The sequence below is a fragment of the Diplotaxodon limnothrissa genome, linkage group LG1 (assembly GCF_057381915.1).
Source record: "Diplotaxodon limnothrissa isolate DT_005_m linkage group LG1, D_limnothrissa_male_GT1.1, whole genome shotgun sequence".
In the NCBI taxonomy this organism is placed as follows: domain Eukaryota; kingdom Metazoa; phylum Chordata; class Actinopteri; order Cichliformes; family Cichlidae; genus Diplotaxodon; species Diplotaxodon limnothrissa.
In genome coordinates, this window is record NC_140596.1 from 31,457,626 (window position 1) to 31,473,089 (window position 15,464).

Below are 15,464 nucleotides of genomic sequence, written 5' to 3' on the forward strand. Positions count from 1 at the left end.
CAGAAGTCTAGAAGCCTCGGTGGGAAAAAGTAAACAAAGCTGGGGCATAGAAGCAGAACCGAGTCGTATGTGTGGACAGACAGTAACTGTGTGTATATGTAAGCATTTAAACACTGCAGAGAGTAGAATTAACAGTATTGTAGAAATTCATTTCACCGAAACAATAACGTGGCGCACAGTGTGACGCATGCACCAGTTTATTGTATTTCCAGACTTGCTTTCGGCACAATTTACAGTGCACGCTACTCTGTTTTTTGTCAGACTTGAAATAGCCGAAATACCTTCACACTACGGAACTTCTATGGCTCTTCCGTTCGACGATCTCTCCGGCATTGGAACCATCATCTGTTTTCTCTTCGGTCACGCTCGGTTGATTTTTCTAGTCGGCACACTCATTTCCTCCATTACGCGCTGGCTCCATTACCCGCTGGCTGCTTCCCAAACAAACACACGTGCGGCTTGGCACTTGTGCTGTACGTAACAAGTCACGCGACGTGACGCTGCGGCTGTGATTGGTTCGGCTCTGCGCTACTGAATTTGGATTGGCTGACTTTTTTTTTTTTTTTTTTTAAGAGGACAAGAGCGGCGAGGTCTATCGCGATAGCTTAATTTCTCTATCGAGTAAAAGTTATATCGCGATACATATCGTTATCGTTCTATCGCCCAGCTCTAATCCCAATGAAAGGGTGGCTGTCAAGAAGCCATTCTTTAGGAAGGGAAATAGGGAGAAATGGCCAGGTTATGCCAAATTACACAAGAACTCTACTGAAAATCTGTGTCAACAGGTCTAATGGAGTGATGAATGTAAATTTGGACATTTTTATTTCAAATCAGTGTTACTATGTACAGAGGAGGTCAGAAGAGAGGTGAGTGTCTACAGCCACACACAGAGGAACACCTCAACATTACTGAAGTAGTGTTGGATCATCTTGACAAAGAACTGAACAAAAGGCAGCCAATATCCAAAGTAGAGCTGGTATTAAGAAATACCAAGAAAGCTTGCCTAAGAGTTCAGGCTGTGTTGAAGAGTAAAGGCGCATACAAAATATCGGCTTACCAGGGTCATACAATTAAAACTATCAAGTACCTTAGGCTTGATGTAGACTTCTGTGGGAAATCTGCATCCTAACCTTCTTAGTAACCAGAAACTCCTTTTATCTGGTGCACGTCAGGTTAAATACAAGGTCGTGACGTAGGGTTAAAATGGGGTTCTGGTAGATCTGATGTAGAAGTATAGTTCACGTGTTGCTGTGATATTGTTAATGATGCTGTTTGTCATCACTGAAGGAAGCATACAATGATAAACACATTCTTTATGACCCTCTGACACTTCCTGTTGCATCCCCAATAGATTTCCAGAATGTTTTGCATTTTATAGTATAATTAAGGTATCAATTGACCCTTTGCTCTGACCGCTCATAATATTTCTTTCCAATCAAATCAGCAAGCTATTTAGACTGCAAATGCAAATTGATCACGCCATCTATTCTCATCACCCGTCCTCCACTTTGCCTACACGAGGTTAAACATTTGAAACCCTACGCTGTGATCTGCTTTTCACTGGCTGTCACATGATAGCTGTAGCTGAGGGAAAGATGGGGAAATTCCTGAAGAAAATCTCATGCAAAACAGCCAGTGTCAAATAGATTGTGGCTTAAGATTTATTTTCCAACAAGACAGCGATGCTTATCACAAGATAAAATGCGGCGTGGAATTTCTTCAGAACAAGATTGTCAAAGACCTTGATAACTGAGCTCAGACCTGAGTTGTGATGGAAAACCTTTGTAGTGGCTCAAAAATGGTTTAAGAGATACCACTCATTCACTTTGATTGAGCTCGAGTAAATCTGTGTAAAGCTTAATATATGTGTCGCTTTCTCTTCCAGGCGGTCGTGTCAAAATTCTTATTGACTCAAGCAAATGGCAAAGAAATGTGTATCTGAAAATGCTTTTTTTCCCTTTTAAGTGTCTCAATCAGTGCTGCTGGCATTACTAACACTTAATTCCCTCTTAAGCTCATGCATTGTTCCAGCGACTGAAGACACAGTCAAACATAAAGACCAAATGCTAATTTTAAATCATTTAACAACTCGTAGTGTAATTTCTAAACCCTTCTCTAGAGAACGCCGGGAAGGCTATATCCTGCAGATCATGAAAGGCCACTCATTCATTTGCCCTGCCTTGATTTACATCCTGCCACGACCAGCTGCCAGAGCCATTTTGTGCTGGAGTGTTTGGAGAGCTTAGGGGGGTGGGGAGAGGGTGCTGTTGAAGGCGTTTCAGAAAGGGTCTGGGTTCTTTTAATGTGACAGAAATCTGAACTGGAGAACCTCTCTTTACGCAACACACAGACACACACACAAATGACATTTGCAGTTGGATCTTGCCTGGACCCAACATTCATGCTTTTGAGCCATAGATTGAAGGAAGAGACTTGTAGCCAAGTGTCAGCAGGTTCCTGTAAACATATATAAATGCCTTATACACTCGCTGCTTTATGCCAGAGGCAGCAAGAGAAAAATGAGGTCTGAACTGTGACTTGAACTGTGTGTGTGTGTGTGTGGGAGGGGAAAAGATTGTAAGCCAGGGATGGTTATACCATTGAAAAGAGGAAATGAGGGTGAGGGTGAAGGAGAGAGGGAAAATGGGGTGAGCAAGAGAGGTTTCCTAAGCTAATAAAATGTTCGGAGGGATGGAAGCTGCCAGCCAGCATTCCTGTGCCATTAGATAAGTTAGCTCACTGCAGCCTCCAGTTTCTCTGCAGTGCTGAAGTGGCAAGCTGAGGTCACCAGCAGAGAGAGAGGGGGGATGGTGTGGGCAATAAATTCAGAATGTGTTTGTGCACAGTCGTTGCTCCTGAACCACTGTAGCCGTTTGGTTGATGATTCACTTCTGAATTTACGGGTCAAATCTTCGGATTATCCTTCGTTTGCCTGCCGTCGCAGCGTCCATTTAAAACGACCTTCAACAGGAGCCGCCGTGTGGAATGTGGCTTGAATTAATATGAAACGTACTCCCGCAGTTAAACATCCACGTACAAGGATTTTAGTTAATGCAATCTTAAACGAATCTTAATTTTATCTCTAATGTTAGAATCTCTCATTTTAGACTGTAAAACGTGAGCTCAGGTGTCACACTTAGCACAAGTGGGATCGTGTAGCTCACACCGAATGCTACAGTATTCACATGAGCCAAATAGGCAACGCAGAAGCTTCTAAGTGTGACAGATTGCTGGAATGCCACTGAAGTCAAGTAGCTTTCTTTGCACATTGTCAGAAAGAGCCATCCTCACTGAAATCTGTTGAGCCCAGGAGCTTGTTGCTTGTTTTTCATAAGCTGTGGTACTGCCTCTACATTCTCTCCAAGGTTGTAAATTTTTGGGCTACAAAGCGAGATAGAAGTTTTGCCGAAAATATTTGCATCTAAGTAATTGTCCCTCAGGGAACTCTCTTGTACTTTGAGATGGCTTATTTAAATCGAATGGGTGTTGTGTGAGTATTTCCCGGTAAAATCTATGCGATCGTTCTCAGCGAGACCTGCTGCAAGTGTCTATTTTTACAGGTTTTACAATACCGACTGCAGCTGAGTCTGTTCCAAGTCATTTAGAAGATATCAGTCAGTCTTGCCCCCACGGCTTTACTGTGTGAAGAAGATTAAAAAAAGGATCCTTTGAATTGTAAAACTGTCTTCCATATGACACCCTTTAGCGAAGATTAACACAGTGCATTATGGCTGTAGCATCATTTTCCTTACATTTTGCTGTTATGTAGGGACTTCGCAGTAAAATATTCTGTTTGGTATATGAGCTGTATTTTATCCACTTCCTTTAATATATTCTAATAGGTGGTGTAAGATAAATATGTAAATCTTTGATCCTTTGTTTTACAGGCATGCTAGTGGTCAATGTTACTTGGAGAAACAAGACATATGTGGGCACCCTGTTGGACTGTACACGGCATGACTGGGCTCCCCCGAGGTAAGATGCATGGCTCTGTGCAATTCTTTATTATTATTATTATTAGAGAAAGCAGGGTTTGCATACTATTACTTTTACTCTCCAACATTTGGTGCTCGGCCTCTTAACCCTTTCATATTCTGTTTGATATAAATGTGCTGTAGCAGAGTCAGGCTTGAGGATATAAAACCTAATGCATCAACTTGCCATTGGACCTACAAGTACATGTTAGTCCTTACGTTGAGCCTGGAGAAACAGGATTCATTAGCAAACAGCTGATGTCCCAGGAGGCAGTAGTAGAAGATACAAAGATACTCTAATTAGCCAGATTGCAGAATCCACTCAGTGAACTGACAGCTTTTCCTCAACGCTATAACGTTCTTTATCACAACGGCTGCAATTTCTTAGATCACTGTTATGTGGGTGGTAGCATGAGGTGTTGTTGTAATTTCTGGGTATTTGCCTTTGTTATGCAAAATACACAGTGTGTGGATTGTACCAGGCACACTCGCTTTCATTTGAAACACCCGCACTGTATCTAAATGTAAATATAAATCTATATTTGAAATGCATGGTTAAGTGCAACAGGAAAAAATCTAATGAAATCAAGGATAAACCAGTGCTAATGGAAAACAAGAAGAGGCTGTATAATACTAATGTATCACAGTATATTACAATAATGCTCAGTACATGTTGTTTGCTGTGCTGCATTTGGACTGAGATAATCTTGCATTTGCAGCACAACCACATTAGGGACAAGCCATGAATAAATCAGAAAGCCTTTAACAGACTGAATGTAAACTTGGGCTTGTAATGTGTCTAAATTCCAGTACCAGTCAGTCTACCGATATATTCACATCCCCTGCTGAGGTTGAAATTTTTTTGGAGAGACTTGCAGGGGAAGCTGTGAGTCATACCAGCCCTGTGTCTGACTTTGTCACAGACTGCTAACCTTCACTGCCGTGCTGAAGATAATTGCATTACTGTTATGGAGAGATAAGGCCAAACTGCTATTTTAAGTATTTGAATGACTGCGTGTTTTGATTACCAAAGCAGCTCGAATGTTCATGGCTGTCTTTTCCAATGTTGCTTACATGTCTTTCATTAGGAATGTCATGTTGCTTTGTTTAAAGTGCTTACTCACTTGTTCAGCACCAAATATCAAGTTTATTATGTTACAAGAGGAAAAAGAGGGGGACAATAGTGTATCTATTTTAGTATGAGTGACATTGTTTATTGTAACTTTAACTCTCCGCCATTATTGTCCGTGCCAATAAAGTTATTACCGATGGGACTAGATAACCTTGTATATGACATTGCAAGTGAAAATTTAAACAAGTCATCCTCATAATAGTTTTAATATTGGTCTGGCCAAGCACAACCCTACAGCTTGTTTGTGGAGAGATTAAAAAAGAACAAAAAAGAAAGCTTTAAAACCATTGCTTTAAAGGTCCTTAGAGAGCATTACAGTTGCCAGAAACTGACCCTTTTTTCCTAGTAATGAGGGCAACAGCGGTTTGCCTTCCAGATACAAGTGTATTTATCATAAAATCATTTGTGACATCTTAATTACACACGGGTGATTTCCATTAAGCGAAAACAACTGACTGCACCGCTGATGAGATTTGTCATTTTTCTTGACAGGCTGTTCTTGTCATAAAGCCAATTATATTTAGAGTAATTTAATGGTGTGAAATAATAAAATGAAAGTTGAATGAGGTATTGATTGAAGTAGTATTATTAGGTTTCCACAATGTTAATTTTCAAAAATCATTAGTCAAATTTCCTCTATATTATGTACCATAATGTTGATAATTGGCACTTGACAATACAAATCTAAATGCGATCTTTTAACACTGTTGCAGGTTTTGTGAATCCCCTACAAGTGATCTGGAGATGAGGAATGGTCGCGGTCGGGGTAAACGAATGAGACCGAATAGCAACACTCCTCTCAACGAAAACAGCAACTCATCAGACAGCAAGGGCACCACCAATAATAAGACACGCGCAGCCTCTAACAGCAAGGGTCGGAGGGGCAGTCAGACACCATCAGAGCGCCGTACCCCACCAAACAGCAACACCGAGGACATCAAGGCCAGTCCCTCTTCAGCCGGAAAACGAAAGACCAAGCCAACCTCAGACATGGAACCCAATTCCAGTTCAGAGGACACAAAAGGCAACAAACGCATGCGGACAAATTCCAACAGTGGAGGGGTGGGACCTACAGGCCTTCCTATCCCTTCTATTAAGACTGAGCCACTTCCACCTCCCCTCGATCGTAGCTGCCCTTCCCCTGTTCTTATTGACTGCCCACACCCTAACTGCAACAAAAAGTACAAGCACATTAACGGTCTCAAGTACCACCAAGCCCGCGCTCACAATGATGATGACATTAAGTTGGACTTAGATGGTGACAGCGAATATGGGGAGGACTCAACTCTCCATCCTGAACCAGGAAACTGTAATGGAGCATCTATCTCTCAGAAAGGATGCCTGTCTCCAGCACGTTCAGCCACTCCAAAAGGCAGGAACTTTGATGCTCAAAGTCCTTCTCCATCTCCTGGCAAGTTTGGTTCAAAACAGAGTAAAAAGAAAATTGCTGAAACGGATGCTGAAACAGGCGGTACACCGATGGATGGGTGTGAGGATGGGCCTTGCCTCACAGATGAGGCTAGTAACGATGGTATAGATGATAAGAGAGGATCGGAGAAGTCTAAAAAGGCTAACACAAGTGCAAAAACAGATAAGAAAAACTTGAAGTCACCACGGCCAATTGGCCCTGGCCCAACAGCAACCCAGCAGATTTACTCTTTTCCTCCTGGAAACCCAAATTCTTCCCCGGGGCTTACCCAAATGATGCAAGGAATCCCTAAGAGTCCCCAAATGAAAGGCACACAGCCTAAACCCCCTGCCATTGGAGATCCTGCCTCCAGTAGCTCCAAAGACAAGAAGAAGAAAGACAAAAAGAAAAAAGATGGTGGAAAGGAAGCTGATAGCCCCAAGCCTCCAGGAAAGGGAGGAAAACTGGAGGAAGGAAAGCTTCCGTACTCAGAGCCTTGCGATCAGGGGAGTAAGGGGGAAGGGCTTCTTAACGGCTCGTCAGAAACTCATCAAAGTCGCTTGGCCAGTATAAAGGCTGAAGCTGACAAGATTTACAGCTTTTCTGACAACGCCCCAAGCCCATCCATTGGTGTTGCCAGTCGAATAGATGGTAGTGGGATTCCACAGACTCTCACGCCACTTCACGTAGTGAACCAGAATGGTGCTGACAACTCTTCAGTCAAAACCAACAGCCCAGCATATTCAGACATTTCAGATGCTGGTGAAGATGGTGAAGGGAAACTAGAAGCTGTTAAAGTCAGGACAGAGGACCAAGCCATCAGGGAAAGTGTCAAAAAGGCACTGTTTCCAAATCAGACACCCAACAAAGATTCTCCTTACTATCCTGGGTATGACACTTATTACTCACCCAATTATGTCAACCCCAGTCCTGGTGGGCCCAATCCAGGTACAACAGCTGCCGAAGGTCAGGTAAAGATTAAAAGGGATGATGAGCAGGATCAAGTTGAGGAAAAAGTCAAGGTTGAGGTTCATGAAGATCGCAAACCTGACAGCACTGCTCCTGCACAACAGCAGCAGCAACCCTCAGTCATCCAACAGCGATCTAACATGTACATGCAGCCTCTGTACTACAACCAGTATGCTTACGTCCCTCCGTACGCATACCATCCTGATCAAGCCTACCTGATGAGCACCAACCCAGCCTACCGGCAACCGTATGAGGAACGCCAGCGACAGATGGCTGAGCAGCATCGTGCTGCTGAGAAGAAGTCAGATGTGGCCATGAAAGAGCGAGAATCTTCCATGAAGGATGAGTGGAAACAAAAAAGCCTGATGCCGCCAAGCCTTTCCAAAACCCCAAGTCAGTCAGACCTTGGAAAGGCGCAGCAGCAACCAAGCAAATCCAGGGATTCCCCCTCTGAGCCGACCTCCAAATCCATGGGAACCATAAAGGGGGAGGACTCAAAGTCCCAACAACCCGAGGGACTAAAGATGAAGCTGACTGAAGGAGGTCACCATGGAAAGGAAGATCCCAAGCAAGCACTTGAATCCAGAGGTCAGGCAGGGCTGGAGCAGGCCATGTGGTTCAGACAGGTAAGTAGCAGTCCAGTTCAACAGTGCTACAATATGTTTGTAAAACTGTTTTGATAATGCTTTGTGAGGTATGCACCACTCTAGTATGGTGATAGTGATTTTAGATGACTTGGAGCTTCTTTTCTGCCCCTAGCAGTACCCTGAGAGCCAGAAGTCTCAAGCAGAAGATGAGCACCAGCAACAACATGCTCGATGGAAAGACCGGGAACATGATCGTAAATTGAAGGATGAAAGGCCCAGGCCCAAGGACAGTCAAAGTGGGCCCAAGGAGGACAGCAAAGAGAGCAGTGATCCCAGAATCACTTCTGAAGATCATCGTGCTATGAGCAAAGACTCTCGTTCTAATCCCCACATGCAGTTCTCATCACCACTAGCACAGCACCAAGGCTACATGCCCTACATGCATGGTTACCCCTACGGACAAGGCTATGACCCCAACCACCCTGGATACAGGGGAATGCCTTCGGTCATGATGCAGAATTACCCAGGTATGACCTTGGATTTCTTCCAAATACAAGCAATTATGAAATGTAGCATGAAAAAATGAGAATTTTTGCTCGTTTACTTTGTGATAATGCAGTTTATATAAAGATTGTTGGCTGAATCTGTGAGGGTTTCTGATTAGTTTATTCTTCTTCTTTTCCATCATAAAAACAGCACTTTTTGTGTTGTTTCACTGGTAATTGTGGTAATATTTAATAGCTTCATGAAATAATTGCAGTCCTTTGGTACAGTTTGTTAGAAATGAAGCATGGCAATGGAGTAATTTTCAAGGCAATTACATGATTTAAGTCAAAGAATGATTCTACTCCCTAAGAGGCTATCAATAAAATTACATGTGTTGAAAATGGTGTAGAGTGGGGAAAAATTGCATTCACTTGATTTTGCAGGATTGCTTGCACTTATAAATACTAGTAGCATGGTTGAATTTGTGTTAATCCACACATTCCTGGAGGTTCTGATGTAAATAGCCCAAATATTAGTCTTTATGTAGAGTAAATAAGAGTAGTGTTTTTATACCAACCTGGATGTCAGTGAAGAATACGGATGAGAATTGATAAGAATTTAGCGATTCTGATTCTATTATTGATTGTCTTTTGGGTTCTCATTCGCTCTGTTTTTAGAGTCGCCACCAAAATTACATTCATGCAAATGTATTGCATGCTGTGGGTCAAATGTTTGTGCGTTTTTGTTGAAGCTTTTACCCTCATTGCTGTGATCAGTGTTGGAGTCGTGACTCAAAGTCATTATTACATTTTATTTCTTAAAAGTAATGCACTACATTACTTAATTACTCCCAGAGAAAAAGTAATTTGTTATACTATTCGTTACATTACTTTAATGTCACTCTGTAAAATAGTTGAAACCCACCATTTTATAATCACCATTTAACAAAATAAACCTGAGGCTACAACCCCACACACCAATGAGAACATGGACCTCTAAGACCTTTCTCTTAGTAAAAAAACAAAGCTGACCGCACAAAGCACAGAGGAAAACCAGCACAAAAAGCAATCACCGCACTGATTCTGCTTTGGCAAGTGCAAGAACCAATAACTGGGATCGATAGGGAATAGCCAGACTAACAATTCCAAGGAATTGGTCTACTGAGAACTAGTTTTCTATGAAAACCGGTTCTCGATTCCCATCCCTAGTGAAGAGATATGTGAGCTGTGCAACTAAGTGGTTAGTTACCAATGTGTAACTATTACTTTGTAATCTTAACAGTATTTATCTTAATTTTGTATTCCATATAAACCTGAATATGTGGATCACTAATCTTCTTTGTCACTCTCAGGTTCTTATCTACCTGGAGGTTATCCCTTTTCCCCATATGGGAGTAAAATTGCCGGAACCGAGGAAGGCAGTGACAAATCTCGTGCTAGCCCTACTGTCACCAAAACGGCAACAGACTCGAAAGCCCTGGACAACCTACATCTGCATACCAGCCAGTACAAGAGCAAATCCCCCACAGTAGGTGACAAGCCACCCCACGACAGGGAAAGAGAGCAGGACAGGGGAGCTTCGGGAGACAGGGATCGGGAGAGGGAGCGAGATGTGGACCGACCGCGATCCTCACCCTCCCAGCGGATCATGCCCTCTCACCACCACCTGGGATATCCCCTGCAATATGACCTGTCCTACGCCACAGGTAAATCAGTCATCCCATTTCACTGTAGATACAATGTTCACTTCTTTCAGATGCAGCAGACTGTTAGAGTAAATTAAACATGTGACCATCGGGTCTTCTAAAAACGAGCATAAGAAGGAAATATACTTTAACTGCTTGTCAGCCATCAAGCAGCAACCCCTTCCTTGTACCCACCACCAGCAACCGACAGGGAGGCAAAACACAAGCCTACCGAGAGCAGCATTTTCAAACAAAATGCAGGTGGCAGATAATGTGCGTCACACAGCAGCTCATCTTAAAAAAGCTCAGGCAGCAAGTTAGGAGTACGTGCAGAGATGTAGAATGTCATTTAAAAGTAAAACTGTATGTTTCTTTGTCATGGCTTTATATGTCATGGCTTCCAGAAAGATGCAGCAACCTGTAAAAAAACCAAAACAAAAAAAACAAAGCCCTCACTTCTCTGTTGCAATCTAGTCAAATATGCAGCACTTTTAGCCTCTCAGCTCATCCATTCCTAAGTAGGTCCTCTGAGGACAACTGGATCATGGTGTTGATAATAGAGATGTTGAATGAGCCCAAGACACAAGTCCACTGCAGACTGCACTGACATCTAGTGGCAGCTCAGTCAAATTACAGTGAATTTGACAAATGCCTCTGTTCTTCCATTGCAAATGTGTTGCCTGTATTAACATTAAGTACAGTTTTAACAAAAAGTTTTGATGTTAAATGTTTGTATCAAGCTTCTTTAGGATGGAGTCACTGTTAAATGGGCGACCGTGGCTCAGGGGGTTGGGAATCGCATCTGTAACCGGAAGGTCGCCGGTTCAATCCCTGGGCCCTCTGTCCTGGTCGTTGTGTCCTTGGGCAAGACACTTTACCCTACTTGCCTACTGGTGTTGGCCAGAGGGGCCGATGGCGCGATATGGCAGCCTCGCTTCTGTCAGTCTGCCCCAGGGCAGCTGTGGCTACAACCGTAGCTTGCCTCCACCAGTGAGAGTGAATGAATAGTGGTATTGTAAAGCGCTTTGGGTGCCTAGAAAAGCGCTATATAAATCCAATCCATTATTATTATTATTATTAAATTGTATCACATTAACTCATAAGTGTTTCTACTATTTTGTCCACCTCACTTATATAAATAAGATACCTAATGCATAATGCACCAGAGTTAAACAGCACCACAAATTACAGCCTTTGTGATCAGCAAAACCTCAAGTAGAACTGAGTTACAGATGCGTGTAAAGTATTTTCTCCACACACTTTTTTTTAAATTGAAATATGTGTAAATAAATAATTCTTTTCTTTGTATCCTTCACAGGAAAACCTGACCGTCACACCTCAACCCTGCAAAGATTCATATGACTGGATCACATGAGAACAAGATCTCCCGGGTGTTACCTTTTAGACATCAGTTGAATGGTGTTTCTATCTATATTTTTTAGTTCTTCTGTCCCAAGGAAAGGCAGACTGTTGTTGCTGTTGTTGTTGTTTTTTTTCTCCCTCCCCCTCCTCTCGTTAAAGACCCCAAATTCTCCAAACCTTGGTCTGTACCAGAACTGATAATATAACCCAGGTTCAAAGCCATCACTCTGCCCTGTCACGCAGAGGAAACACCAACCCGCTGATTATCTAGTCTTTGCACTGTCAACAAATGCAATGCAAAAAGAGACTATTGGACTGCCAGAACAGCTTTTTGTTGTTGTTTTTTGTTGTTGTTGTATTTTTCTCCTTGGACTGCATTGTTTCTTGTTTTGTTCTTGTTTTCTTTTTTTTGTCACATGCAGAAAGAAATTGGCAGGGGATTTTAGGAAGTTGGGTGGCTGATGGGAAAGAGGGGTCAAACTAAATTAAAGACTGTTTAAAAAGAAAAGAAAAAAAGAAAAATGATTTAACGTTGAAATTGTTTTCAACTCTGTCTTTGGCTTCTCGTATGCCATGAAACAACAGTATATCCTTAACTTGACAAATTGTTGGCTATATTTCGTGGGGAGAGGGAATATGGCAGAAGCTGCTTTCATCAGAGACTTGAGAGCCTGAGACTGAAGTTTTTGTTTTTTTGTTTTCAACTTTCCATCATCGTTTCCCCATCCTCCTCGAACCCTCACGTCGTGTTTCAGGGATGATGTCGTCATGTTCTGCGAAGGAACCGCGTACACCTCAACGGAGAATAAACACTATTCATGTTTCCTTCACTTCTGCTCCATATCATTGCGTTCATCTTCGAATGTGTCTGATGCTGGTATCGGTCCCGTCATCTTTTCCTCACACCGCAAAGGGGTCGCCTCCGTTTTTGCCACTCACTCAAACAGTGAAGCCACATTAGCGAGCAATCCGTTCACGGGACGCTCCGTCGTCACGCTCATCGGGCTGCTGGTGTGTGTTCTGGTGTTTTTGGTTTTTTTTTGTTTTACTGTAAGATTGTGCTTCTTCAAGCTTGTCAAGTTTTGATTGTTTCCTGTAAACAATGTGAAAGTTCACCCATGTATTTTTCTGCTGTAATATAGACTTTTATCCTACTTTTATGTGCATAAATGTTTATATTTATCCCAGCACGCAACTGCTTAAAAAACTGTTAAATAGCTTTCACTGCTGCGTTTACCATTATGCGCTCAGATGGTCACTGTTGCTGTGGAGTTCCTGAACGTCTTGTGTGCTTCTTTATTTGCCCCCACAGGCTTTGCTTGACCTTAAACTTGGTTCACATCTCCACTCATCCTAACCGAGCAATGCGCAGGTTGATTCATTATAGACTTCTGAATTGCTGTCTTCCAGCTCCAAAAACAACAGTTCACGAGTTATTTCCGGGACTTCTTCAAATTTGGCCGCTCTCCCCTTCAGGGTCATTCCCTGGTGCACTTCTGGGCTGCTTTCTGCAATGCTTCTGATTTTACAACATTTAACATTAGGACACCATGAATTCCTGTCTCAGTAAGGAGTTCTACTGTAGCATGCTGAGGTGGAAATAGCATAACCTGCTCTGGCACCCAGCGCAATCCCTTGTTGAGAAGATTTGGCTCCCTGCAGCTTTTTCTACTTCCCCCAAAATAAAAATCAAGTCAAAGGGTGACTATTTTAACACATCGGTGAAGACCGCACGGGCACAAGTCTGAGCAGGAAATAAAGAAATGAATAAAAAGCAGCCATGCTAAAAGCCCTGCAGTGCTGTACAACAACATGACCTTGATGGGGAGATCAGGCAGAGTTTCACAGGTGAAGTCTTCAAACTCTGTGGTTGTATGTTGCAGTGACAACAAACTGGAACAAAATCAAATGTCATTTTTAGGTTAATATCCAGTGTGAAAAGGCTTAAAATTTCTCTTGGTGCTTCGCTTGCTCATGTGGCTTCACCTTAACACACATCCACCTCAGATTCTTTTTTAGCTTGTGTGTATATATATATATACACACACACACACACGGTTTTTTGTTTTGTTTTTTTAACTAGCAGCTAGCTTTGGATTAGTCTAAAAGTGAGCAAATGAGTCTGATGCCTCTGACAGTAGTTTTAATTGTTACGTTGTTGCCTATGCTGGAAGGTCAGTTTATTAGCACATTAAACAGAAGAAAACTATTAAAAATCCAGCTGTTACTCTTACAAGCATGAACCAATCAGATGTTCCACAAAACAAAACCAGAAGTGTGAGCCAGTCAAAATGTGGAGCAACACGAACATCGTAAACTAAAGCGAAACGGGAGTCGGGAGGCTCAAAGCTGCCCAATGAGCTCTCTGCTTTCCTTTCAACCTCTTAACACGTGGTCCCCTTCTTCTTTTTAATTTGCAGACGTGTCCTCTTGTACCAGAGTTCCCTCTTGGCTTTATAGTACAGTTCTCTTATACCTCAGGGGTTGTAAGTGAAATTCTATACACATGCTACTTGCATAGATTTGAGAGGGATTCGGTTTCTCTGTGTTGGGGGAGGGGCACATTATCCACTCTAGGCTGGATTTGATGTGCTGGTTCATTCAGGATAGGGCATTGTTAAAGGTTCAATGTGGGCTGTGGCTTATGAGCAGTCTTAATGTTCCTCTAAAGGATTATAATCTGAGTGGAATATTGACCATGTTGTCATTAAATCTAATTTTATTGATTTTTTTCTTCCTATTTTTTTTTGGGGGGGGGGGGTCTATACTTTTAATGTTCCTATTGTTGTCGTTTCTGTTTCTCTCAGTAAATACTCTACATGGTCAAATCCCTAAACCACCAGTTAACGTTGTGTCTAACACCCTCTGACGTCGGATGTTAGCTGCTTGTTGAGACACTATTCAGTTACCAAACTGCATCACTTCATTCTGAGGTTCTTGGACATTCCAAGTAAATAAGTTGCCAGTGCCCCGTCTAATGGAGGCTTGCGAGGACGGTATATATTTTGACTTTTTACGCATTTTCAAGAAGAATGGCTGACATGAGTAAGCTGAATGTGGTGGTGTTTGACGTGTACTTAAATCTGTAAGGGTAATCTAGGCAGCTGTGATGTTGTCATTAAAAGTCAGTGGGTTTTTAGTACCAGCAGGCTGCATACAGTACATATAGTTTTATCAAACAATGGTTGTGACAAGTGCATTTGTTCTCTCTCTGAGAGTAGTAATGTTATCTCAGTAGTAAGCAAAGCCCAGTGAAAATCATATATACTAAAGTGTATGAAAAAGCCAGAAAAGTAATGTTTTGCTATCAACATATTGGAAAGTGCTTGGCTCTTGTATTTTGCAGGACTGTATTTGTTTCATGGTGAAGAGTATATTTATTGGCCAGCAGTTGTCTCAATTGGTGCCTAGTTGAACATTCTCCTGTGAAAATGCAGAGACACTCGCTCGTTTGTCCTTTCCCGACCCCGCCCACTGTCACGCAAACCGCCGCCAACCCGAACCCCATTCCCACACACCCCTTTTCCCAAAAGTACCACTTCTGGTGCTTGCAAGGATGTTTACAATGTCTTCATTTTCTTTCTGTTTGAGAAATTCAGATCTCTGTCCCCTCTCCTCATTTCTCCCTCCCTTCAGGAGTTTGTGTAAAGTGTACATTACCATGGTTCTTTTTTATACAATACTCTGTAACTTGCCTTTGTAAATTTGGGCTGGAAAAAAATAAATCTTTTTATGAGACAATCTGTCTTGGGAACTGTTTAATGGCTCGTGCTTGGTGGGTGCTGTAGATTTAAGCTGATAATACAGTTAAAATGGTTTTGTATTTATTGTTTACCGCCCAGGGACAAGGTTGACTGTAACG

General features: G+C 42.3%; 1 protein-coding gene across 4 annotated transcripts in view; it reads left to right on the forward strand.

The window, feature by feature from the left end:
* znf609b (zinc finger protein 609b) overlaps positions 1 to 14,356 on the forward strand; it is an 82,830-nt gene extending 68,474 nt beyond the window's left edge. For 3 of the 4 annotated variants that reach the window (XM_085349810.1, XM_085349805.1, XM_085349823.1), the window contains exons 4-8: positions 3,888 to 3,975; positions 5,820 to 8,109; positions 8,243 to 8,597; positions 9,908 to 10,261; positions 11,559 to 14,356. In XM_085349810.1, coding sequence (XP_085205936.1) covers positions 3,888 to 3,975; positions 5,820 to 8,109; positions 8,243 to 8,597; positions 9,908 to 10,261; positions 11,559 to 11,602 — 3,131 coding nt within the window. In that variant the 3' untranslated portion in view covers positions 11,603 to 14,356. The remainder of the gene's footprint in view (positions 1 to 3,887; positions 3,976 to 5,819; positions 8,110 to 8,242; positions 8,598 to 9,907; positions 10,262 to 11,558) is intronic. The other variant, XM_085349816.1, reaches the window with a different exon arrangement.
* Positions 14,357 to 15,464: the final 1,108 nt, after the last annotated feature.